Genomic DNA, 26,106 nt, shown 5'->3' on the forward strand with positions numbered 1-26,106 from the left:
CTTAAAAAATGATTTATTCAATTTTATTTGGCTATCATATAAAAAAACATAAGCAACTTTAAATATATTTTCTTTTTGTAAATTTGTTAAAAATTATTTTTTAGTTTTACACAGTGGTTAATTCAGTAGGTAGTATAATATGGTCCAAGTGAAAATATTTGGCTTCTATAAAACGAATAATAGTTGAAATATGGCTGTGCAATGTATCCCATGTCTAAATCGATCTTCATTAAAAGCGGAGGATCACAAAGGGATGAAGGCAACCATTTGACTGGCAAAAGGTCAGAAACTGGGTCAGGTGTAGGATCTCTGAAAAAAAACATATTTATAAATATCATGAACAACACTCATAAAGCTTATCTATGTATTAAAAGAAAGTTGTGAAATGCGTCCATATTCAACAGAACATAGAAAATAAGACAAAATAGAAGTAGAGAAAACCAAAAATCAAAACAAATTGAGTCCAATAAAAAATTACCAATAGCATACGGATACCTATATCATATCGTCATCGATAAGCATCTGATTTGTCCATTATTGAACATAGTACTCCTCTAGATATTTCTATCTATTTTTGTTCTGCACCTTCAATTAGTCTATTGCTATCTAATTGGTCTTAATTATTTTGAGGTCGTTGATTCATCGCATTGGGGGATCTTCTTCTGTTTTGCTTGTCTACACGTAGTCTCAAGTCGAGCAATTTTTATGTATTGCTTCATATTCTGCCCATCTTCATTTCTGCCTTATAATACATTTGATGATGTCTTCCACTATTGTTCGTCTAGTGAACTTTTTCTTCTTCTTCTTCTTCTTCCTTCTTGTATGTATGCTTTAAAGCCCGTTTCTCTTCAATATTAGCCTCATAAATTGTTTAAATTATCACACCATCTTTTTCTTGGTTTGCCAATACTTCTTCGTCCATTTGGTGACTTATCTCGTGCTATTCGTACTATTCTATCCTCTGCTATTCTAATAATGTGTTTGTTCCACTTCTGTTTCCGTTTTGTCAGCCATCTATTTATGTCTTCTACATTGCATGTTTTTCTTATTTTTTCGCTTCTCTCCCTATCCAACAGACTTTTCCCTGGTATTCGTCGGTGTCAGGTCTTGTCTCCGTCGTGTAAGTTAATATAGGTCTAATTGCTGCTTTATAGATTCTTGTTTTTGTGTCTTGTCGTAGGTGTTTGTTCTTCCAGATTATGTCAGTAAGAGATCTCGTCACTTTACTTGCTTTTAAGCTTTGTTGTCGTACTTCTTCTTCAACATCTGCGTAACTAGTTATATCTATTCACAGATATCTAAACCTTGCTTTCTGCTTTATTATTTTCCCATTAATTTCGATTTTACATCGTAGTGGGTATTTAGATGTTGTCATACATTTGGTTTTTTTCTGCTGATATTATCATATTGTATTTCTTGGCTGTTGTTTTGAAGATATGTGTTAATCTTTGGAGCTCGTCTTGTGTCTCGACGATTAATGCGGTGTCGTCTACATAACATAATATTTGGATTTATTTGTTCCCCATTCTGTAACCATGACCTTTACGTACTGCTTGTATTATTTCGTCCATTATTATATTAAAGAGAAGTGGGCTTACCGAGTGATCCTGTCTGACTCCGCTTTGTACTGGTATACACTGTGTTAGTTTTCCATTTATCTTTGCCTGTATTCGATTATATAAGTAGATGTTTTCGATTACCATTTACTTTCTATTGGTTTCTTATAAATCTCTATATTTGTTTTTGTGTGCCTTAAAAGTCGCTTTTCATCCTTTTTTTAAACTGTTCCCAGTGTTCATTTTTTGTTCTTCTTACCAACTGCTTTATTTCATTTCGTATTCTTCTATAGGTCTCTCGGGATTCTGGAGTATTTAATATTTGGTACTTCGTGTAGGCCTTTCGTTTCCCTTTACATTTCTCTTTTATTTATTATCTGAACCAAGATATATTGTTGTTGTTTCTTTTGTTGAGTATGACTAGCGAACTTCCCCTAGTTTATTTCTCAATCTTATTCTTAGAATTGATATCTTCACTTCATGTTGGTGGTCTCAATCTTTCCGCTGATGTTTCTATAAGAGTTAAGTTAAGGTTTCTGTTGACGTTTTTGCTTCGTATGTGAGGACTGGTAAAACATATTGGTTAAAAGCTTTTCTTTTTAAATGGATTGGGATATTTTTAAAAACATCTCCCATTTTTCCAAAGCTTGGCGCAATGATAATCGACGTTCAAACCTGTTTAGTTTATTATTAATTTTTATAATAAATTAATCTTAATTAATCAAAGATGATAATGATGCTATATATACAGCGTGTCTACTTAAGTTGGCCGCATATGGGACACTTTTTTATTCTTAATTTTACGAAAAAAAGTTATACTTCATAAAAAGTTCTGCATAATCTAAAACCTAAGAAGAAACCATCAGATCTTACATTTTATCTATCCTCTACAAGGTGTGTCAAAAAATATAAGTATCACTCAAAAGTAAAGTACCTTTATATTTTATAATATCGAAAATTGTAATATGAAAAGTTGTTGGGAATTAAAAATTGTATTGGAATTTTGCAATTTTTTTTAAATTACCGATAATTTATTTATTAAAAATAAGATCTCTTTTCTTTACTTTATTAAAAATAAGATAAAAATAAGATTTGTATATATAAAGAATAATCTTAGTTTTAGGACCATTAACCTTTTCTATTTTGTTTTAAACGTTTTAACGCTTGGTATTCCTTTCCTCGAGTAGTTGTAGCTTCCTCCGTAGTTATTGTTAGTTGTTGCCCTGGAAACCATCAGGGTCTTCTGACTCTAATGTCACAAATTGGTTGCTTTGCTCCTGTAGTGATCCGTCCACAAGTTAAGTGCTACTTTTCGAACTTGGCTATACCGTATTGAAGACAACCAATAGTCAGAAATACGTATATACGGTTGCCTTCCGTAGGATATACCTATTTTGTTTTCTGTTTTGCGAGACGCCATATATATATATATATATATATATATATATATATATATATATATATATATATATATATATATGTTAGTTTTGATATTTCCGCGGGAGCTGTATGTTATATCAATGGTATTCCGGGTTTGACTCCGCGTTAAATGTTGTTGGTTTTGATAAAAACCATTTTGACGACGTTTCGGCAAGATCTCACTTGCCATTTTCAAGTCTCTCTGGATGGTCTGCTTCTTGTCGATGTTCGAGTGGAAGTGGAAGTACAACTTACTAGTCGTTGAGATTATTTTTGCAAAGCTACGACACTCAACATTAAAAACACACATATAAAATATAACATTTAAAATAATGTACAATATACATTTTAAAATTTAGTTGGAAAGTTAAAATTTTGTTAGTGACATCTTTTCATGGTGTGTTTTGACTGATCCATAGAGAACAGAAAAAAAAACAAAAATAGTGTGATTAAAAAAGTAATTAGGAGTTCCTGCTATTAGTAAGCAGTATCTGGAAGTAGTATCTTAAACCTGTCTTGATAGTATGCAACATGTTTTGTATGCTGGTGTATTACGGTGTGTATATGTAAAAGTAAATCTTTATTTTATTTTTGATGTTTTGTCAGTAAGTAACAATAAATGTTGCTCAATTTATGTATGTCTGACTTTTTATTTATACAAGACGTATTAGATTTTATGAAACACATTTCCAAGAAAACACGTTTTGAATGGTTTTTTTTCTTTAGCTAGAATACAGGAATCCTCGAAATTAAATTCACGTTTTAAAGTTAATGCATGTTCTGTGAGCGCACATGCGTTTATCTTTTTGGTTTTTATGTCGCTGCGATGTGATATTACTCTATTGTGAAAATTACGAGATGATTCTCCGATATACACGTTTTTACAGTTGACACACGGTATAGAATAAACAACATTCGATGACTCCTGTATTGTGAAAGGATCCTTTGTCTTTGTGTACAACTTCGATACCGTTTTCACATTCTTAGTTGCAATTTTTAAGCCACTAACATTTTTGAAAATGTTCAATAGCTTAGGTGTGAGAACTGGAATATAGGGTAGGCAACCATACGTTATTTTAGATTGTGGTAGCTCTGATGTGTTCTGTGTCAATGTCTGTGTCAGTTGTCGGACCTCATTCACCTCATTATTATGAAAATTTTGGTTGTCAGAAAATTGCAATGGAAAAGGGGAACCAAAAATGAGTTTACTCAAAAGCCCTGTAGGATAGGAGTTCTCTTGTAGTATAGATCTCAACTTTTTTAGTCCCTTGTCCCTGAACTCGATGTGTGATAAGTTGATAACCCTAGTTTTAAGGGCCAAAACCAAATTTGTTTTCATCTTAGATGGATGTTGAGAATAAAAGTTAATGAAACGGTTACTAAAAATTAATTACACTAATTACTTTTTAATTACACTATTTTTGTTTTTTTTTCTGTTCTCTATGGACCAGTCAAAACACACCATGAAAAAATTTCACTAACAAAATTTTAACTTTCCAACTAAATTTTAAAATGTATACTGTCCATTATTTTAAATGTTATATTTTATATGTGTGTTTTTAATGTTGAGTGTCGTAGCTTTAGAAAAATAATCTCAACGACTAGTAAGTTGTAATGACAATTTGAGATATGTTGTAAATATTTACACTTTCTTCTAATTACAGTGTCTTGAAGAAGGAATAAAAGAATTCCGAAAGCTCGACCAAAAGTCAAAAGAGTGTTTCTATAACATCCCGGCCAAACCTACTGACTGCAGCCCTAATAAACTGTGTTTTATATATATATATATATATATATATATATATATATATATATATATATATATATATATATATATATATATATATATAATATATATATATATATACATATATGTATATATATATATATAATATATATATATATATATATATATATATATATATATCCCCTTTTTAAGGGGATTCTCTTCACTCCTATACCTGCAGTTTTGCCGATTTACTAATGAAATGTGGATTTTGATTACATAAATCTTGCATTCCGTCAAAACTGCACTCAGCGCTCTATTCTTATTAAAAAATCATGGATTGCCCTTTACTGTATATTAATCTTAATAAGAAATTCGAAAAATAGTCCCAAATGGGAGATTTATTTTTTAAAATAACAACTTACCCACTTTTAATAAAATTTGACCACATTGTGGTCATACGTTGAACTATTATCAGGTCGTTATAAGTAGGAGTTATATTATTCGTGATAAACAGATATGGCAAATCTTCTCCATGCTGGGCTCCTAAAAAAAATAATGATGTACTATAAAAATATGTTGTACTATTACCTATATTGTGTAATATCCCAACAAATAAATATTGAAAAATCGTTCCATAATTTTAAAACACGTGTCACATTGTTTACACTGTGTAGATATCCTGTTGAAAAAATCAATTCTGATTGATTCATAGTAACCTACATAGTTGAAACTGTAAGGCGGATAATGTCTTCCTTAAAAAATAAGCCTAATCTAAAACCACCGTAAAGAACATGAAGTTAGGGTCAAAGTAGGTGGAGTGTTTAACCAGATAGAGTAAGATCCCAGAGCGATCAGACATAACTTATTTTCACACAGATGAAATCTTAGAGTCTCAATAGCGTCTCGCGTGCTTTGAATACTTGCGCATTTATGAAACTTGCTGAGTGACACCTGGGCAGGTACCAGATGAGAAAGGTAACTAAAAATAAAAGCTATTTAACTTAAATTTACATAACTGATTTTTATACATATTTTGTAGAATATTATTTTGAAAATACTGTAATAAGTGTCAGACACTTGTCATGGACCAGAACTTTTGTCAGACGCTTAAAGCTCCACTAAAATTAAATAAACTTTACTTACTTTTACATGTCTGATTTTTAAATATGTTATTAATGGAACTATAATAAAGTTATATTTAATCAGTCAGACCAATTAGAATGACCAAATATCCCTCAAACACAAAAAATAGTTAACCAGAAGTATGAGCGCGAGAGTGCTGTTCTTGCATTTCAGAGTGAGTGAGACATTGCGATAATTATGTAACGATATATGCATAATTTAAAAAATGATGATTCGAATGTATGGTTAAACGCAGGCACCGGAAATAACCAGAGATACATTAATTTGACAAAAGTTTACGAGTACTTGGGACCATCTTTATGTAGAAGTTTGCCAGGATTTCACGCTCTAACTGGATGTGACTTTAATCCCGCCTTTTTTTAAAAAGGGTAAACAAAGACCATTCAATATATTAATGAAGAAACATGAATATCAGCGAGCTTTCATGCAGTTTGGAGAATCAGAGTTGTTTACCGATGAAGCTACCCAAAAAGATATTTTCAAAATAATCCAAAAATTTATCTGCGAAATTTATAGTTTTCCTGATACGTGCAACATTAATGCTGCCCGGCTTCAATTGTTTTTAAATAATTACAGCGTATCTAATATTAACGAAGAATTCGATCGCAAAAATTTTAAAAATTTTGATGCTAGCAGTTTACCACCATGCTAAAGTGAGTTATTCCAACAATTCCGCCGTGCTAATTACATTTTTAGCATATGGAATAATGCAAATGCAAAACAACCGACCATTTTAACTCCTGAACACAATGGGTAGAGATTAGAAGAAAACTAATATCACTTTCATTTGTTTGATGGTGACCAATTACCAGCAAACAGTGAATTCCTTCAAACTTCAGGTATTATACTTTGATTTCAGGTTTAGAATTTGTTATGTTTGTGATTTTCTGCTTTTTAATTCTTTGAACTATTTTTTGCAGAACAACCAGCCAGCAACAACATAACTGATAATGATGAAGATGATGACTCGGATGAGCAGCATCATGATTGGTTGAATGATGAAAATTGTAATAATTGCGACAATGAATATGATGATTAAAATATAGAAAAATGTTTGTTTCAATCAATTCCAGTTGAAGAATTTTTACAAAAATTATTTTTTTTTTTAATTATCCTAACTAGTATCTTTTTTACAATAAAGTAAATATAATTTCTTATGAAACCAAAGTGCTCCGGATTAATTAATTATCATAAATATCAATACATTAATTTACTTTAATATTTATCTTAATGATAGAGTTCATCATATTAAAATAGAGATGCAAAAATATTTAATCGGATCGAAAACAGTAAGTATTCTTAATGAATTTGATTGTTTACTCTGAGGCTCATGCGCACAGCATTCTCGCGCTCATACCTCTAGTTAACTAATTTTTGTGTTTGAGGGATGTTTGGTCATTTTAATTTGTCTGACTGATTAAATATAACTTTAATATAGTACCATTAATAACATATTTAAAAATCAGACATGTAAAAGTAAGTAAAGTTCATTTAATTTTAGTGCAGCTTTAAAGCGTCTGACAAAAGTTCTGGTCCATGACAAGTGTCTGACACTTATTACAGTATTTTTAAAATAATATTCTACAAAATATGTATAAAAATCAGTTATGTAAATTTAAGTTAAATAGCTCTTATTTTTAGTTACCTTTCTCACCTGGTACCTGCCCAGGTGTCACTCAGCAAGTTTCATAAATGCGCAAGTATTCAAAGCACGCGAGACGCTATTGAGACTCTAAGGTTTCATCTGTGGGAAAATTGCATTTTCCTGCCTTTGATTGTTGTTTGTAATTCTTTTTGTTTACACATGCGACAAAGTACCTCGACATTAGTAACTCTTTGTACCCATGGAATCCTCAACATTCGTCTGTATATATACATCTCAAAGGCATCTATTCTTTTTTCTATTTCAGAGTCCATTGTCCAACTTTCACAGCCATACAGTAAGACAGAAAAAACGTAACATCTGATCATTCGGATTCTAAGCTGTAGACTAAGGTCTGATCTTTTAAAAAATGTTTTAATGCTCATGATCATACATGTGTATGCCAAGGGTCAAATAATAGAACAAGTAAATTCCATAAAATATTTGGGAGCAAATATCAATAGTCAGTGTAATCCAGAAAAAGAAATTCTATCAAGAATCGAACAAGCATCGAAAGCATTTATGAGTATGAAAACATTTTTGACAAGATCAGACCTTAGTTTGCATCTTAGAATCCGAATGATCAGATGTTACGTTTTTTCTGTCTTACTGTATGACTGTGAAAGTTGGACAATGGACTCTGAAATAGAAAAAAGAATAGATGCCTTTGAGATGTATATATACAGAGGAATGCTGAGAATTCCATGAGTACAAAGAGTTACTAATGTCGAGGTACTTTGTCGCATGTGTAAACAAAAAGAATTACAAACAACAATCAAAGGCAGGAAAATGCAATACTTGGGTCATGTTTTGAGAGGCGAAAGATACGAATTACTTCAAGTTATACTGAAAGGAAAAGTTCATGGCAAAAGATCAATAGGAAGACGCCAGATGTGGCCAAAAGACCTGTGGAGATGGTTCGACCGCTCATCCGCAGAAATCTTTCGCGCAGCAGTTTCCAAAACTACAATTGCCATTTGGATCGCCAACCTTAGAAAGGAGACGGCGCAATGAGAAGAAGAAACTCATAAAATGTGTGTTATGCACTGGTATAAACCAGAATAACCGTTCCACATTTCTATTCATTAAAGAATTAGGTTCTGATCTAATAACGCCGCAGACAAGAGACGATTGACCAAATATCATTTGCCGAGAGAGTTAAGATCAATAATTAGTTCAATTTTACAAGAACGAATCCCAGTAGTGACGATTCCTGTTGCAGATAATAAAAGAAGATAATGTGGAAAAACGATTTTTGTAAATAATCTATTGAGTGCAAATTTATTGACCATTTTTCCCCTATAACTAGAAAAACTGTTATATTTTTAAAATTAAAATGATTTTAAAATACTATTTTAATTTTTTTAATAAAATCCTATTAAAACTTTTTTTTATTTCTTTTATGACAAAGCTAACGTTTTCATTGGTTTTTTGTGATTTTAAAAGGTTGAGGTACTGTTAAACCGCACGTCACCATTTATGTTAAGATTATATCACATCACCAGTTGAGGGTTAACTCTCATTGACAATATGATTTTGTTGAAAGGACAAATCGAGCAAAAAAGATTAAGCTTAAATTTCTTTTGCTTTTTTATTTATAAGATATACGTACCATTACTATATCTCGTTGTTACTCCTCCTAAAGTCCCCTCGTAATTAAATGAATAATAATAACAATTTACAAATGGATTTACATTTCGTACTAGGCGATCAGTGGCTTTACCAAATAAATCGACGTTGAAAAACTAAAAATATGTAAACAAGAAATAGAAATTATACATACCAATAAAATAATAGTAAGTATAATATAATAAAATCCGTAAACTAATTTTCGAAACCAAATTCAGATTTTTCCATTAATCTGTGCCTTCTAAGGATTGCAAAGCAAAACAGACGTTGATAAAAAGTTTATTAGAGACATGGGGAATCTAAAAATTGCATTCCACAACATATCTCCTTAACTAAGCAAATATACTTAGCGAATTGGTTTCTAATACTCGTACAGAGTATATCGGAATAAAAGGAAAAAGACAGTTAAGATTTGATTTCACCTACAGTGCGTCTGTGTATCCGCTTATACGTATTTCGCCCCAAAAGGGCTCTTCAGAAAGCCTATTCACAGTCGCTCTGAACGTGAAAATAAATCTCTTCTGTTTTAAAAAGAAACTCTAACATGGCTTCGTATGGACGCAAATAGCGACATCTGATATTAAAATCCGTAACCTAATTTTCAAAACCAAATTCAGATTTTTGCTTTAATCTGGGTCTTCTAATCCTCGGGCCTTGATATAAGGCTCTGTATGTCATTGGAGCGGTGATACCGATCGTTTTGTTGTGCAAAGAGCTAGCGAGGGTGTATGCAAGGAGGATGGATGAAAATATAGATGAGAATGAGAGAGAGAGAACGATAGTGAGGTGGCAGAGAGAATGGGCGAAAAGGCAAGGTGGACAAAGCTTTTTCCCGATTTAAGGCTATGGTGGGAATGCAAGTTCAGAAAACTAGACTACTTCCTGAAGCAGAAGATTTAGGAGACATCTATTGTACTTTTCGAGTTTGAATTTGTATCAGCCCAAGTGTCTGATGAGGCTGGGATAGGCCGAAATGATTCATAACACTTTTTTGATACCGATTCGAACACAAGAAGTTTAACGAATTTGTCCTCCTAGGCCATATATTTGGCCATTTAATTCAACAAAGCGATAGCAGCTTTTGCTAAAAGATTTAATCTTTTCCATAATATATATATATATATATATATATATATATATATATATATATATATATATATATAATCATCTTCATGTTCTTCCTCTTGATGTATGTTTAGTAAATTTTTTAAATATTGTGGACATGTTTGAAGCAGCTATTGCTCGTTGAATATTAATTCTCATCATTATTTTTCCTGAGTTCAGACACAAAGTTTGACACCAATTTGGAAAATGCTCGACTATTTAACTGTCTATTCATTTCCATTCCTTCATGTTGCTGTTATTCGTATTTGCATAGATTACTATTCAATAAATAATTAAAACGTGACAATTTATCTTTTACCTTTACTGCTTGTGGTACTTGCGTAGACATGGGCAAAAATACATTAAAAAATTTAGCTTTAATTTTAGCTGATGCTAGAGCTCTTGTAAAGTCACTAAGATATATACTTGCGGGGGCTAAATTCCAAGGCTTTAAATCAAGATTGGCTAATACGGCTTCAGTAACAGCTAAAACAGACAACTTAAAGTGAAATTTTAAATTTTTTTTTTTTGGTTAAATAATTAAATTATTAAGAAATGGATATCTCCAACGACAAGAAAAATAAAAAATAGTGTTTGTTGAACGATGAAAAGTATACAAACAATATATAGTTACCAATATTTTCAGGATTCTGGTATGCTCCTAATTCATTATTTGTCATTCCTGTTAATATTGGAACTTGATTAAAATCTCCGGTACGAAATTGTTTATCCGCTTCTCCTGTGTAAAAGGCATCCTTATGGTCAACTTCTTGGACTCCTCCAAATAGAATACCAACCAATATATTTTGTACCGTAATCTATAAAATAAACGTACTTATAAATTTTATATTAAGGAAGACCGGGGCTTGTTGCCGCAAGACTAAGTCGGCGCAGTAGCTCTTTCTTCTAGGCATTATATTTGGCAACGATGTTAGATATGCCTACGTGATTCTAAAGAGTGGCTGTAACTTTATAGACTCTCAGTAACTGTTATGCCAGGGCAACAGGGCGAAGTGCACATATTCGAGTAAAAATACATCAAGAGAAAGTAACTTTTAACATTCACAGTATGATTCTAATATATTTTAACCTATTAGTAATTTGAAAATGGAAATTATATTATTTTAAATCTTGAAATACTGATTATACTAGACAATTATTAGAAGTGTTTATTTATTTTCAATTTAGCTTAAAAATTAAAAACAATTTTAAAAATACAACTGGAGCTAGTCGCCGCAATATTTCGTGGCATTTCATTGCATGCCGCAACAGGTAGACCAGTTTTTGGTCAACTGGTATTCCTGTTCGAATGCTATCTTTACTCGCCCAGTTACCTTAAAGCGCTTTAAATTTTTTTTACTGTCGCCTTATTGGTAGAAGAATGGTTTGGAAAAGTACCATGAACAAGTTGGCTACTTCACTATAAGATATTTTTCCATCTCCGTAGCCCCTCATCAATAAAACAGTAATTCGCTCTTTTTGATCAAAAACCACCTTTATTGTAGACCTTTTAAAACATATAAAACAACTGTCAGATTTAGTTATTAATACAATTTATTTTTCAAAACTTTTCAATAAACTTCTAACTTTTGTTGCATTCATGAATTATTTTTAAACTCACAGCATTATGTATTTATTGAATTACTTCAAAACTACTTGGCACTGAAAAGTTTTATTTGGTTAAGACCTTCGTTACAAGATAAAAAATATCAAGTATTAAATATGATTGAACTCGTATTGAGGTATGGATTCCAACAATATTACAATATGCAGTGAACTCTAACATGAACGAACAGTAGTCGTTCCGAATAGTGTCCGTTGAAGGGAAAAAATAAATGTGTAAACTTAAAAATTTTAAAAATAAGTAAATATATATATATATATATATATATATATATATATATATATATATATATATATATATATATGTACATATCTGATAATATTGCAACAGCCTGGTTCATATGAAACTCTCGTACACACTCTTGAATACTTATATCAGGATTTTGTGTCAACAAGGTTCTATTAATTTTCGTAAGATAATAAATCTGTCGGAAAGTCTTTGTTTATTTTAGATAACTCAGAAAGTGAAAGATGGTCCTCAGAATCTTCTTCAGCCTAGATATCGATCTGGGAACCGAATCCAGCTTTAAGATAATGTTGATAGACATTACATCTCCTTGGTGCCTTTCAACCCCACAACTTTTTCTACAAAAATCCGAATGCTACCTTTCACATCCACCTCAAAACAGATCCGCCCTCGTCTAATATATTGAAAGAAAAATATATAAAAATTACTTACCAAAGAAGCCACGGCAATTGAATTCATTTGTAGATCTTTATAGTCGACATTCTTTAAACCAGATACAAGTTGCTTAGAGTCGGAAGTAAAAATTAAAAAAGTTTCACCAGTTTTAAACGCTGTTAGCACTGCATTTCTATTGTATGACCATAGACATTCAGAATTGCCACTGTTCATGATTGCTTTTTGAAATTTATCTAAAAAACATAAAGGCAAAGTATGTACCGGGTGGTCCAATAAGCCGATCTCTCGGCTATATATCAGAAACTATTCATATTATAACTTTCAAGTTTCTGGACTAACCGCTTGGGGGCGTAACCTGTGAAGAAAAATTTGAAAACCAGTTTTTTGTGAAATATGACCAATTATACCAAGTGGTAAATAAGTAAACTAGAAAGAGGCCTAAATTCCGCATAAAGTTGTTCAAGTACTTTTTTTTATTTTTTCAAACAAAGGGTGGGGGAGAGTGGAAAATTATTTGTTAATAAATACCTATAACTTTGGTTTGGATCAACCGATTTTAACGAAATTAGTGTCATTAGAAAGAGTGTGAATGATTTAATTTACATCTACTATAAAACAATTGCATTTAGTTTTAATTGTCATGGCTAGAGGGTACTTTCGAATAGAAAAAATTAAAATTTGTTTTTCTTTAAAATGTTTAATGGAAAGATCTATTTATTGTAAATTAACTGGATTAAATTCGTAACAAAATGGCGCAAACCGCATGTTGATAGCTTTTGTCGAACTCGAGATATGAATAAAAACGCATAAACATAAGTAAGTATAGTATTGACTCACCCTTTATTATAACTTAAAATTTAATATTTGAAAGATCATACAAATATCTCGATCATTAAAACTTAATGTCTAATTAAATGTTTAAATTGTTTTCCATCGTTGTCCACACAAAGATGTAATCTTTCGCACGTAGACATAACAGCTGCTTCAATCTCAGCTGTTGATATACTATTTATTGCGTTTATAATGCGCTGCTTCATGTCGTCTTGCGTGGTTGGTCGAGTTTGGTACACTAAGTCCTTCAATCTTCCCCACAGATAAAATTCCAGACATGTCAAGTTTGGAGATCTAGCTGGGCATGAAAATATACTTCCCCTTCCAATCCATTTATTTGGAAAACTTGCATACAAATAATCTCGAACTCGTCTGGAAAAGTGCGCAGGACACTCGTCATGTTGTAATATCATATATCTTCTTGTTTGTAAGGAAATATCTTCAAATAAAACAAGCAACTGGTTTTCCAGAAAATCCAAATATGTTTTGCTATTTAAAGTTCTATCAAAGAAATGTGGACCTACGATCTTTACATCAACTATACCACACCAAACATAAAACTCCGTCTACCTTGATCCTGCACCTCATGTATCCAGTGCGGATTTTCTTCAGCCCAATAATGCATATTATGCAGATTAACACCACCCGCACTATTAAACGTAGCCTCGTCTGTCCACAAAATCTTTGACATAATATGCGGTTGTTCTTTTAGCAGACCTAACATCCAATTGCATCAAAATCTCTCTCATGTAAAGCTTGGTGGAGAACTACATGATAAGGATGCAGTCTAAAAAACAGAACAACAAATATTGGTGAAAATCCACAATTGTTTCACAAGATAAATCGTGCATAAGTATTTTTAAGAAACGGATAAAAGAATAAAAGCGCCGTGTTGCCGTTTTTATCGGAATATTAAAATAACAGTTAAATCTAAAGTTTAAAGGGAATTCCAAGTTTCTGACCTAAACGTTTACTTTATAATATATGAAAAACCAACCTGTGATGTTTTAAAATCCTTAGAACAGTAGTTTTGGGTATGATTAATTCTATAGAGATTTGCCGACTACACTATATGTGGATTCTGTTGAATTAAAGCAAGAACATTGATTGAATTATCTTCGGTCATACCTCTACTACGTCGTTTAAAACAAGGACGATGAAAACTACCAGTTTCTCTTAATCTTCTTGCCTTTCTTTTAAATATTTCTTTGCCATAATGTGTCCTGTCAGGATATCTTACAGAATATATACATACGTGAGGCAATAGCGGCATTTTGGTGACATTCGAAATAAACTCCAATTATCCGGTGCGGTTTTATAAAAAAGAGAAGAAATTGTGGAAAATCTGGAGCTACAAGACCTGTAAGATAATTTGCCATTGTCAACCTTTTGCGAAAGTCATGGAGTTAAAATTTTTTTGAACCAACTAGAGATTGATGCAGTCCTATTGACGAAAAATTTGACGAAAAATCCTAAAGTAAACTGAGCTAGTTGTGTTAGTAATTGAAGCTTACCTTAAATTAAGAACCTAATTTATAGAAACCTCTTTTTTATTTTAATTAATTAATCGATAACTCTACACAACGGACAACTTTACACAACGGATAATTATTTCTACCGTTATAAAATGTTTGTTTCGTTTTACGGAAATTTGAGAATTGTGGAAATAAGATTATTATAAGATAAATAAGATAAGTTTATGTCTTGTTTTGCGGGTACTGCCTTATACAGAACAACAGACTCACCTTTTGATTTTGGAGAAAGTAGATGATAACCAACGGATCCAGCACCAGCACTTAGGCCGCCTATTGTAATGTCGTTTGGATTACCTCCGAAATGTTGGATATTTCGTCTGGTCCAATCTAGTGCCATCACTTGATCCTTTAGTCCAAGATTTCCTGGGCAGGCTAGATCCCCAGTGCTCATAAAGCCAAAAATTCCTAATCTGTATTGTGCTGTTACTACAACTACATTTTGATTAATAAAATGATCTGGTCTAGACGAATCAAAAGAGATACTTCCAGCAATAAATGCCCCACCGTGGATCCAAAAAAATACTGGAGCATTGCCTGTTAACTAAAAACAGTAATGTTTAATATTAGTCGTTTAAATTGTAAACCATATATTAGGTACAACATCGTTACCTCATTTCCCAGTAAAAATAGTACTATAGTAACTATTTCAACTTTGTAAGTATTCTACTTATAATTTTTCTCAATAACTTAGTAGTATAATAGCAATCAATACTTACATCTCCAGAAAAAACAGATAAATACAAACAATCTTCCGAACCAGTAACTGAAGTAGTACCTTGGACACAGGAAGATCTATCGTAAGTACAATTTAAAGTATCACTCCAAATTGCTTTTGGAACTGGTGGCTAAAAATAGAAAAATAAATAATTAGTTTGTGTTAGTTACTAAAGGAAGCCGAAAAATCCATGATGATCCACTTATACCAGCAGCGAATGAAGTCGAAATGATTACCATCACTGAACAACTAAGTCAGATAAGCAAAAATTCGGAGTTTACATCAACACCGGAAAAATAAAAATAATGATCGTAGACAGAGCAAATACTAATCTACTTCACATACACTAAATGGCAAATTTCAAAGTGGTAGACAGACTTGTGCTCCCTGATAACCAACAATGGCCATTGCCCCTCAGAAATTAAGCAGTGGGAATTTTTTGCTTTTCTCCTATTCGTTAGGTCTTCATAAATGCGATATCTTTGATGTTTTTATTTTTAAAGCAATTAATTTTTTTTTTTTTTTCAATTTTTCCATTTCGTATTGAGTTCACTATCGTTTTTATTTCTTTCTCGATCTTTTGAGCCTAAACTTCGGTACAATTGGATTGTGTTCGCTATACATTTCTGCTTCAGGGTAAGTTTTTATGGATTTTACATACGTGAAGTCAATTTGATTCCTGGCTTTTTTTATTCTCTATATTCAGATGAGTTTTATGAATGTACCTTCTGGGATGTTGTTTAAAAAAGGTATTGGCTATTAAAAGGTTGTTCTCTAGAAATTGTACGAGTCTATCTCATCTATTAGTTATCTTCACCATCATTGCCAATTATTGGACTTAAAATCTCTTTATCAATTGCATTGTTATATCTAGTTTATCCCAAAATAATAATAAAGAGGTAGTTTGGCGAAAGCAAAAGAAGAAATCGTAATGAGTTTGATTTAATGTATACATAATATATGCATACAGCAATTAAGCAAAATTAGTTAAATATAAGTATGTACAAAAACACGCAGGCGTGTAATGAATAGTGAAATGGATGATATATGTATTAAACGTTTATGTTAAATTTGAGTGTCTTTTTTTATTACAATCTCTAAAATTGTATAATTAATTTCTTTTCATTGTTATTAATGTAATTATTTTATTTGAGCTGTTTTTAAATATAAATCACTAGATAATTAAAAAAAAAGATTACCTAATCATAAAAATTTTCTAAACAACTTTTTTTTTTATTTATTTACGCTGTAACCACCAGGGTTATTAGCGACCTAAATATATAATACAGGTAAAGTTTTAAAAAAATTACAATAATTGATACAGTCCTGAGTCTTTAAGATAACTTATTGTGTTTTTAATGTTTTTTCCTAGGGCTTCCTTTATATTATATGGTATAGTGTGCTTCTTTCTTGCTGCTTCATATGTTTTGCACTGAGTTAGTATATGCTTCACGGAGAGTGTTACTTGACAATTTTCACACATTGGCGGCACAGTTCGCGTAAAGAGGTGTTTATGTGTAAAGTTACTATGTCCTAGTCGCAAACGTGTTATTCTCACTTGGTCCTGTCTATTCGCTGTTGGTTGGAGCCACGGTTTCACTAATTGTTTGATTTCCTTGAGTTTATTTTGTGATGCACTCCACTTATTTTGCCACGCACTTAACACTTTATGTTTTATTTCTGACTTAAAGTCATCTGAAGAAACCTCATTAATAAGAATGGAGTCCTGGCTGAAGGATGCTAAGCGTGCTAGTTCATCTGCTTCTTCATTTCCTTGTTTCCAATTGGATTATTGGTATATAAACGTTTGATAGTGTGAAGTGAGCTTATTGAATCGGTTATTATGAGAGACGGGGACTGTTTCGACTCTTTTATGTGGATAAGTGCTTGTAATATTGCAAACAACTCCGCAGTATATGACGAAGTAATGGGCTTGAATTTAAATTTTAAGGATGTATTGGGTGTACCTTAGAGAATGGTTTAACTGTAGTTCACTACAACTTTTCAGAGCAGCAGCTAACAAAGTGACCATAGCCGTTATGATATCCAACCTCCGATAGGAGATGGAACTTTAGGAAGAAGTATTGGGTGTAAGGATTGCTGCACCAACACCGTCTTAAGATTTGGATGCGTTAGTGTATATCTTATAGTGATTTTTATAAGTTTCCATTTCTGTAAGAATGATTGTTTGATCAGGTCTGTTATAGTCTCACGTTTTGTATATATACTAAGGTTAGTATTAACTTTGGGAATTGGTATTAACCAAGGTGGAGAAGTCAGGAAATTTGTTGGGAGAATTTCAGGAAATTTAAGATGTAGGTCATGAAGGTTTCTTCTAACTCTTTCGTAAAATGGTGGATCTAATCTTGTTGTAGAGAAAGTGTCTTGAAATCGATCTGTGAACGTATTGGTGTAAGTAGGGTGTTCTTTATTACTAGCTATTTTAGAAGCATATAAGAGAGAAAGGTATTTGCATCGTAAACTTAGTGGTGGTTCTCCTGTTAAGCATTGTAAACTTTCAACTGGTGTCGTTCGAAACGCACCTGTAGCTATTCTTAGAGCTGTGTTTTGAACAGTTTCTAATGTTTTCAATACTGATATTTTACTTGATGAATAAACTATCGCACCATAGTCGAGTTTGGATCTAATTAAAGATTTATATACATGTAATAGTGTATTTTGATCTGCTCCCCAGTTTTTGCTGGAAATAGTTTTCATAAAATTTAGTCCTGCTTGGCATGATTTTTAAGTTCTTCTGTATGTTTTTTCCAGGTGAGCTTTTGGTCGAAAACCATACCTAAAAATCTGATATTATTTGTAAAACTAAGGGTTTGATTATATAGCTTGAGATGTGGAGTTAGAGTGTTATTTTTTCGTGTGAATAAAATACATTTAGTTTTGTTGGTGAAAATTGTAATCCGATAGTCCTAGACCATGATTCTAACTGATTAATTGTTTGTTGTAAATGTTTTTGAATAGATGTAGAGTTTTTTCCTTTGGCGAATAAAACTAAGTCATCAGCGTATAATCTTCCTTTAACAATCGGTGAGAATTGTTGAAGTATGTCGTTTATGGCTATTAGAAAAAGGGTTGAGCTTATAACTGATCCTTGTGGTACTCCGTTCTTTTGAACTTTTTTATCTGAGTTAACGTTGTCTGATCGAACTATGAAGCTGCGAGAATGAAAAAAATTGGAAATAAATAACATATTGCCTTTGATATTCCAATTATGCAATTTTTATATGATATTGTATCGCCAGACAGTATCATAAGCTTTATTAATATCAAAAAAAACTGCAATACAATCTTGCTTATTTGCAAATGCTTCATGTGTTCCTGACTCTAAGTCTATTAGGTTATCTATAGTGGATCTATTTTGCCCAAATCCGTTTTGTTGTGGAATAAGGAGTTTTTGTTGTTCTAAATACCATCTCAGCCTTTTATTTACCATTTTCTTTAACACTTTACATATAATATTGGTTAAAGATATTGGTCGATATGACTCAGGTGATGTCCGGGATTTCTCAGGTTTAAGAAGTGGTAGTATTATTTCTTCGGACCAAGTTGAGGGGAAAACCTGGTTACTCCAGATAAAATTATAAAGGTCTAGTAATAAATATTTTCCATTATCTGGTAGATGTAGTAGAAATGCTAAGGGGATACCGTCTGGACCTGGGCTTGAATCTTTGGAAGAGTTTAAGGCTTCAGTAAGTTCTATGAGGGAAAAAGGAACGTTAAGGTTGTGAATCTCATGTCCGTCTAATCCCAATACGTTTTTTCCACGTTGTTTTTATGTATTTTAAAATTATCAGTGTAATTTTCGTCACTGGAATTTAATTCGTATTGGTCTGCTAACACATCGACGATTTCTTTTCTATCACTAATTATTTTGTTATTTTTTGCTAGAAAAGGAATCTTATATGGTTGGCTTTTGCCAGAGATTTTCCTTAAGTTTCTACAAACTGTACTTGTGCTTGAAGAGGTATTTAAAGATGAGATGAATTTTCTCCAGGATTCTTTTCTATTCTTTTTTAGAATGTATCTTGCCTCAGCTCTTCGTTTTTTGTAATCCGTTATGTTTTCGTCTGTTTTATGATGCTTTACTTTATTGAAAGATTTCTTATACGCTCTTGTAGCTTGGCTGCATACAGATGTCCACCACGGAAGAGGTTTATGTTTCTTTAAAATGTTTGTTTTTCTTACATACGTCTCTGCGGCTGCTGTGATGGTTTGTAAAAATGTACTTAAAAACTTGTCAATGTCATTTGATGATGTAAAGTTGGTTTGGTTAATATCCTGTTCGATCTGTTTGGTAAAATTAGTTAAAATCAGCATTTTTAATATTCCATTTTGAGATAGGCGATTCGATATTTGTGGTTTTTTGATGAGTTAAAGAAATTATAATGGGGTAGTGGTCACTACCATATAAGTAGGGTAGAACGTCCCATGGTAACATAGTGGACAGAACAGGGTCACACAGAGAAATATCAATTGCCGATGATGTGCCATTATGTATGTTGAATCTGGTTGGTCTTCCGTCGTTAAGTAGATTCAGATTTTGGGATGTTATAATATCTTCTATAATTCGTCCTTTTGGGTTGAGTTTTATGGAACCCCACATCGGATTGTGGCAGTTAAGATCTCCAACGATAATTCTAGGTGAAGGAATTTGTTCCAAAACAGCTGTTAAATCTTCTTGGGATATGGTTTGATTTGGTGGGATATACATATTACATATATAAATCTTTTGAGGTATATTTATTGCAATAGTTATTAATTCAATGTTATTTGAAGTCACTGGTAACTGTGTGCTCATGAATTTTTCATCCACGTAAATTGCTACTCCTCCACTGGCAATGTTTTGGTTTAATCTGTTATTATAAAAACATGAATAATTACGAAAGTTATATACATGGTTTGAATTTTTGAAATTTGTTTCCTGTAGACAGATAATAGATGGGTGTGTTTCAGAGATAATATGTTTTAGTTTTTCAAAATGGGTGTAAAACCCATTTAAGTTCCATTGAAGCAGAGAAGTGAATGTAATTATTCTTTAAAGGAATTATCGATGAGTCGGAATCTTCTTCTGACAATGAAGTATTCACTGCAGAGAGAAAACCTATGTGTTTGCCAAGTTTTCGTATTAATTTGGTGCTTTTGGTTTTCATTCTTCTGTCGATGTGTCGATGTAGTGTGGATGTAATTCCGATAGAAACTTTATAAGTGCATAAGAGTCTTCTGAGTACAATTTTGTTACGCTGATTATGTCTTTTGATCCTTGTATATTTTGGAATAGATCCACTACTTGATCGAAGCTTAACAATTGCTTTTCCCTTTCTACATATTCTCTAACTGGTTCCAATAATGTTTGGAGATTTGGTATATCATTTCTGAAGTTTTTGTCATTAGTTTTGGTTTTTTTCTTTAATTGAAGCTTAGGTTTTTCAAAGTTTTCTTCGGAGGGTGGCGTGATTGCATCTTCTAGGGTTCTTTTTCCGGTTGCTTTATTCGAAGTTACTTGGGGTTCGTAAGAATTCAAATGTGTATTTTTATTTGGAGGTAAGTGTTGACTTGTTTCGGGTAAGGTTGATTTATGTTTTTGGGTATTAGAGGATGACTCAGACGATGTAGGTGTTGCGATTGTAGTGTTAACTGAAGAAGGTGTCAAATGTATAGATGTATTTTGTAGTGAGCACTGTTGGGTTTGATTTATTGACAAATTTGGGATTGCTACTGTTTGTAATGTGGTTGGAAAAGACGTAGTAAGTGTGGAGGGAGTGTTATTTGAGATTGCGGGAGTATTTTGTAGATTATCTGGTTGAGTATGATTTATTGATGAATTTTGTCTTATTTCTGTTTGCATTGCACTATCATTGTGAGGATGGTTAGAAGGTGAAATATTTGGACAATTAGCTGCCTGGTGTCCAGTTAATTTGCATTTGAAACAATTTTCGTTTTGGGCTATAAATATGCGGTATGATGTTTGTTCCAACTCGATAATAAAAGATTCAGGTAGTACAAAGTTGTCTGGAAAAGGTGAAACGAAATTTGTCTTCGGAAGCTTAGAATATGACTAAAGGCAGGATTGGTTGCTCCTATCCGTAGATATGATATGTCTGAGAGAGGATTTAAACCTAGTTTTATTAATTCGTCCATTATTATGTTAGAAGGTATGCTTGGACATACATTGGACATAATTAAGCGGACTGATGGAGTTATTAATCTTCTCGCTTCTAGTATATTTCCATTTACTATTATCTTCTTTGTTTCTGCTATGAATTTATCTACTAGGGTTTTGTATAATAGATATATGCATATTCTACCGTTTGATATACGGGATGTGAAAATTATATTTTTCGGTTCTATATGCTGACTCAATCCTTCAAGATAGTCATTAATTGTACAATTCTCTAGAGTGTTAAATAAAATAGCTTGATCTCTGCTTGGAATTAATATACTACGTGGTTGACTAACTGCTTTTGAGTATGATGCATTTTGTGGTAGCTGATTGGAAGATGACATCTTTTAAATGGATTTTAAAATCCGACTAAAACTGGTGCTGTTTTAGAGCTTTCGTTGTGATACCAGTTCATGTAAATTGGATAATACTTATAACTAATTGCAGTTGTTTACTTAAATATATAAATCCAAATAGATGAAAAAAGTATATTTTATCTACTCACGATTCCAATATTCAGTATACAAATCACTTTCACTTTTATACTTAATTACTTTTCTCACTAAGTTATTAAACCACTATACAATTAACTTCTTTGCGAGCTATTTTAGATTAGACTCGAACAGAATTTTGATTTTAATATTATTCACTATTTACATGTTCAGAACTGAAGAAATAATCGTTTAAATATTTAAATTGTTAAGAGAAACTTCTAAACACTGTGACAGTTTTTTGACGTTCCTATAAACAACTTTGTTATTTAAAATTTTTAGAATTCTCCCTACACATTGTTGATGTGTTTATATTATTTAAATAATCAGTAAATTGTAAACAGTAGGCACAGAAAAATATTTGTAACACAATGTTGTGTACCACAAAGACAATGGTAAACATATCTATTTGGCAATATTAAAAAAATAACACGTCAATTGGAAAATTTTATTATTAAATTAATGTAGAAAAACGTAGATTTTTAGTTATCTTTCCGTACATTTTACAGATTGAGTTAATTACACTATACTCTTGGTAATTCATAAATCCTTTTCATTATTTTTATTTTTATTACTATCATCATTCTCAGCATATTATACCGATTATGGTGCAGGCTCCCTTACATAGTCATTCTTTATTTCTGCCTATAATCGTCTAAAATTCTCTTTTCTGTGCCATGTTTTACCCGCTTGTTTTCTTATGTCATAGTCCCATCTTAAATTTGAACGTCTTCTTGGTCTCTTGACGCCTCTTGGAAACCACAGTGTGATTCTTGTGGACCATCTATTGTCAGTTCTTCTCGGTAAATCTTCCGGCCCACTGCCATTTTAAAGGTTAAATTCTGTGGATTACATCAGTGACTGTGGTATTTTTTCCGATCCATTATATTCTTCTTTGATCTCTCTTTGTTATACTTAACATCTCTCCATTGACCTTTGAGTTACTTTGAGTTTGGCTATTGTCTCTTTCTTTAATGTCCAAGTTGCGCAGCCGTTTTTATACATTTTTACCCTAGCTTTTGCTTGTCTGTATATATTTGCCAGTCTCTATGTACGGTTTGTCAATGGTTTGGTTGATCAAAGCTTCTTCTACTGCCTGATAGAATCGAAAGACTTCTCGAAATCTATGAATGTTAACGCTAGCGGTATTTTATAATTTTTAGCTCCACTTATTAGTTATCAAAGCTTATAAATATGATCCAGGTTACTGAATTCACTTCTGAAGCCAGCTTGCTCTCTTGTTAATGATTGTTGCTTGTTGATGATCTTTTTGGATATCTTGTATATGATTGGTAGTAGACTTATAGGTCCTTAGTTTTTGATATCCTCTTTGCTACCTTTCTTATGAATGAGAATTATCTTTGCTATATTTTAGTGGTCTGGTATACATATTAATCTGACAGTTCGTAAATATGCCTGCTAAGGTTTTCCAGGTTTTTTCCATCGCATTTAAGCAATTCCACTGTTATGCTATCGATGTTGAATTCGATATTCAACATCGTACTCGAGAAAATACTGAGGGACACAACAGTCAATACACGAGGAACAATCATTATTAAAAGCGTGCAAATACTAGCATTTGCAGATGACGTTGACATAATCGCAAGATCAAGAAGAGCAATGATAGAGGCATACAACCAAATAGAACGAGCTGCACAAAATAGTGATCTTAAAATCAATCAGACCAAAACAAAATAAATGCAGGTAAGTAAATATGCAGAAATAAGGCAGCCACAAAATATAACAATAGGAGAATACAACATTGAGGGGTAAAAAACTTTATATACTTGGGATCCCTAGTCACGTCTAATAATAACGTTGCGGAGGATATGAAGAGGCGAATATTTATTACAAATAAATGTTACCATGGCTTAATTCGGCAACTAAGGTCAGATAACGTCGCAAGAAAAACAAAATGCCAAATGTATAAAACCCTAAAAAGACCGGTACTCACATACGGCTCAGAAACCTGGACACTCACTAAAAGAGAGGAAACGTTGTTAGCCACCTTCGAAAGAAAAATCTTGCGACAGATATATAAGGGCACAAAAGAAAACGGAATATAGCGAAGAAGATACAACTCTGAACTATACAAAATATACCAGGATCCGGATATTATAACATCCATTAAAATAGGACTGCTGCGTTGGATAGGACATGTAGAAAGAATGGAAGAAGCCGAAATACCAAACAAAATATTCAAACAGATGCCAGTAGGAAAAAGAACAAGAGAAAGACCGAAGCTGAGATACTTAGAACAAATAGAAAATGATATAACAACCTAAAAAATAAAATCTGGAGAAAAGAAGCACGAAATAGATCAGAATGGAGAAGAATCCTGGAACAGGCCAACGCCCAAAAAGGTTTGTCGAGCCAGTGATGATGATGATGATGTGTGTGTGATGAAGTGTTTTCGTTTGTTAGAGCAACGATTGGCTTGTTCCCAATGATTATTGCTTGTCTTGTTTTCTTATAGATTTTTCTGTTCTCGATTGCATTTTCTACCAGTCTTTCATTGTATTTTCTTATGTCTTCTTTAATACTGTTCCTTATCTTCTTACAAAGTTTTGTTTATTTTATTCTCTGTATGTTGCTACTTATGTTTATTTCTCCTCTTTAAAAACTACAAGGAAAGTGCAATTCCTGTAGTTGGCTGCATACCATGAATCATAAAAGCTTTCATTTAAAAAAATCTTTTATAAAAGGCACATATATTTAAAAAATGCCCTTTCGGGTACATCACAGAACGTTTTTGCTAATAAATATGGGCTTTTTATAATTTCAGCATTTAATTTATTTTGTACCGTTTGACCTGAAGATGCTTTGCAAAGTATAGAAAGCGAAACCGGTCGTTTTGCTAGTAAAATTAAATTGATTGTAAGTCTTATTTTATTTCTTTTACCTATTTAATAATACTAAATATAATATAGAAATTTAGTTCGTGTGGGTTGTATTACCCTATCATAGCAGTGTGGGTAATGAAGAAGCAGATTTTTGTCTCGAAAAGTTTATATGAGTAAAATGATGGTAAATGGTGGTGAATAATGGCTTTAAAGTTTACATAAAATTTAAGTGGTAAGTTCATAACAGACGAGTGGAAATATTACATTTAAAACTATGTCCAATTAAACTCGGAATAGGACCTTATTTCAAATTACGAAAAGATTAATAAACTCCAAATGGATCACACAAATCTTGCTTATGAATATGTCTGTCTGCAATGTATGTGATAATAATTTAACAGTAAAACACGTAAATGTAACTGTTCAAAGTATATATTATGTCGTTAAGTACATAACTATAAATATGTTGTTAATAACCTTGATGTTTCACATTTGTTCTTACCTCAAATCGTTCAGGTGATTCTGCAAAGGGTATTCCTTGAAATGCATAGCATATATTATTTCCATACGCGGTTAAGTATGTGCGCCCTAAAATTCTTCCTTCTTCTGTATCCACTTCAATACACTAAAATAATTTGTTAATTGAGTTTAAGTATACATAGGTACAGGCACAAGAATAGCAGGATTAGCTATTTGGACTTGCAGTCTAATCTTGCCATTGATTTAAACAAATAGGAAGGTTAGATTTCAGTAATATCAAAAACGTGTCTTGTGGATAATTTGTTTATGAGTCCAAAATGAAGAATTCACCGAGTACATAGTGAAAGGCGAAAAATTTAGTGATGGCAGAAAAGAGATCCGCCTACTTTGCTGCTACGTGTCCCCGATCTTACTGTATGGTGTCGAGTCTTGGACTATGAATAAAAATGATCTAAATCGTCCTAATACTTTCGAAATGTGGTGCTATAGAAGAATTTTAAGTTTCTTGGAAAGAGAAGATTTAAAAGTCCAGAATACTAGAACGT

At 32.2% G+C, this 26,106-nt stretch overlaps 1 protein-coding gene across 1 annotated transcript; it reads right to left on the minus strand.

The window, feature by feature from the left end:
• LOC140449130 (venom carboxylesterase-6-like) lies at nt 1-25,900 on the minus strand. Its single transcript, XM_072542275.1, has 10 exons — nt 25,892-25,900; nt 25,584-25,706; nt 15,571-15,699; nt 15,065-15,395; nt 12,525-12,721; nt 10,857-11,040; nt 10,542-10,708; nt 9,102-9,234; nt 5,127-5,247; nt 1-309 (listed from the first exon to the last, which is right to left on the minus strand). Exons 1-10 carry the CDS (start codon nt 25,898-25,900, stop codon nt 123-125), a joined length of 1,581 nt encoding a protein of 526 aa, XP_072398376.1. The 3' UTR covers nt 1-122.
• Nucleotides 25,901-26,106: the final 206 nt, after the last annotated feature.

Source organism: Diabrotica undecimpunctata, chromosome 8 (genome assembly GCF_040954645.1).
Source record: "Diabrotica undecimpunctata isolate CICGRU chromosome 8, icDiaUnde3, whole genome shotgun sequence".
Classification (NCBI taxonomy): Eukaryota; Metazoa; Arthropoda; class Insecta; order Coleoptera; family Chrysomelidae; genus Diabrotica; species Diabrotica undecimpunctata.

Coding starts and splice junctions, on each gene's coding strand:
- LOC140449130 (XM_072542275.1), bottom strand. Junction 15,700..25,583: donor AATCACCTGAACGATTTGAG/GTAAGAACAAAT, acceptor TTCTATTTTTAG/CCACCAGTTCCAAAAGCAAT. Junction 5,248..9,101: donor AACAACGAGATATAGTAATG/GTACGTATATCT, acceptor TATTTTTTTTAG/GAGCCCAGCATGGAGAAGAT.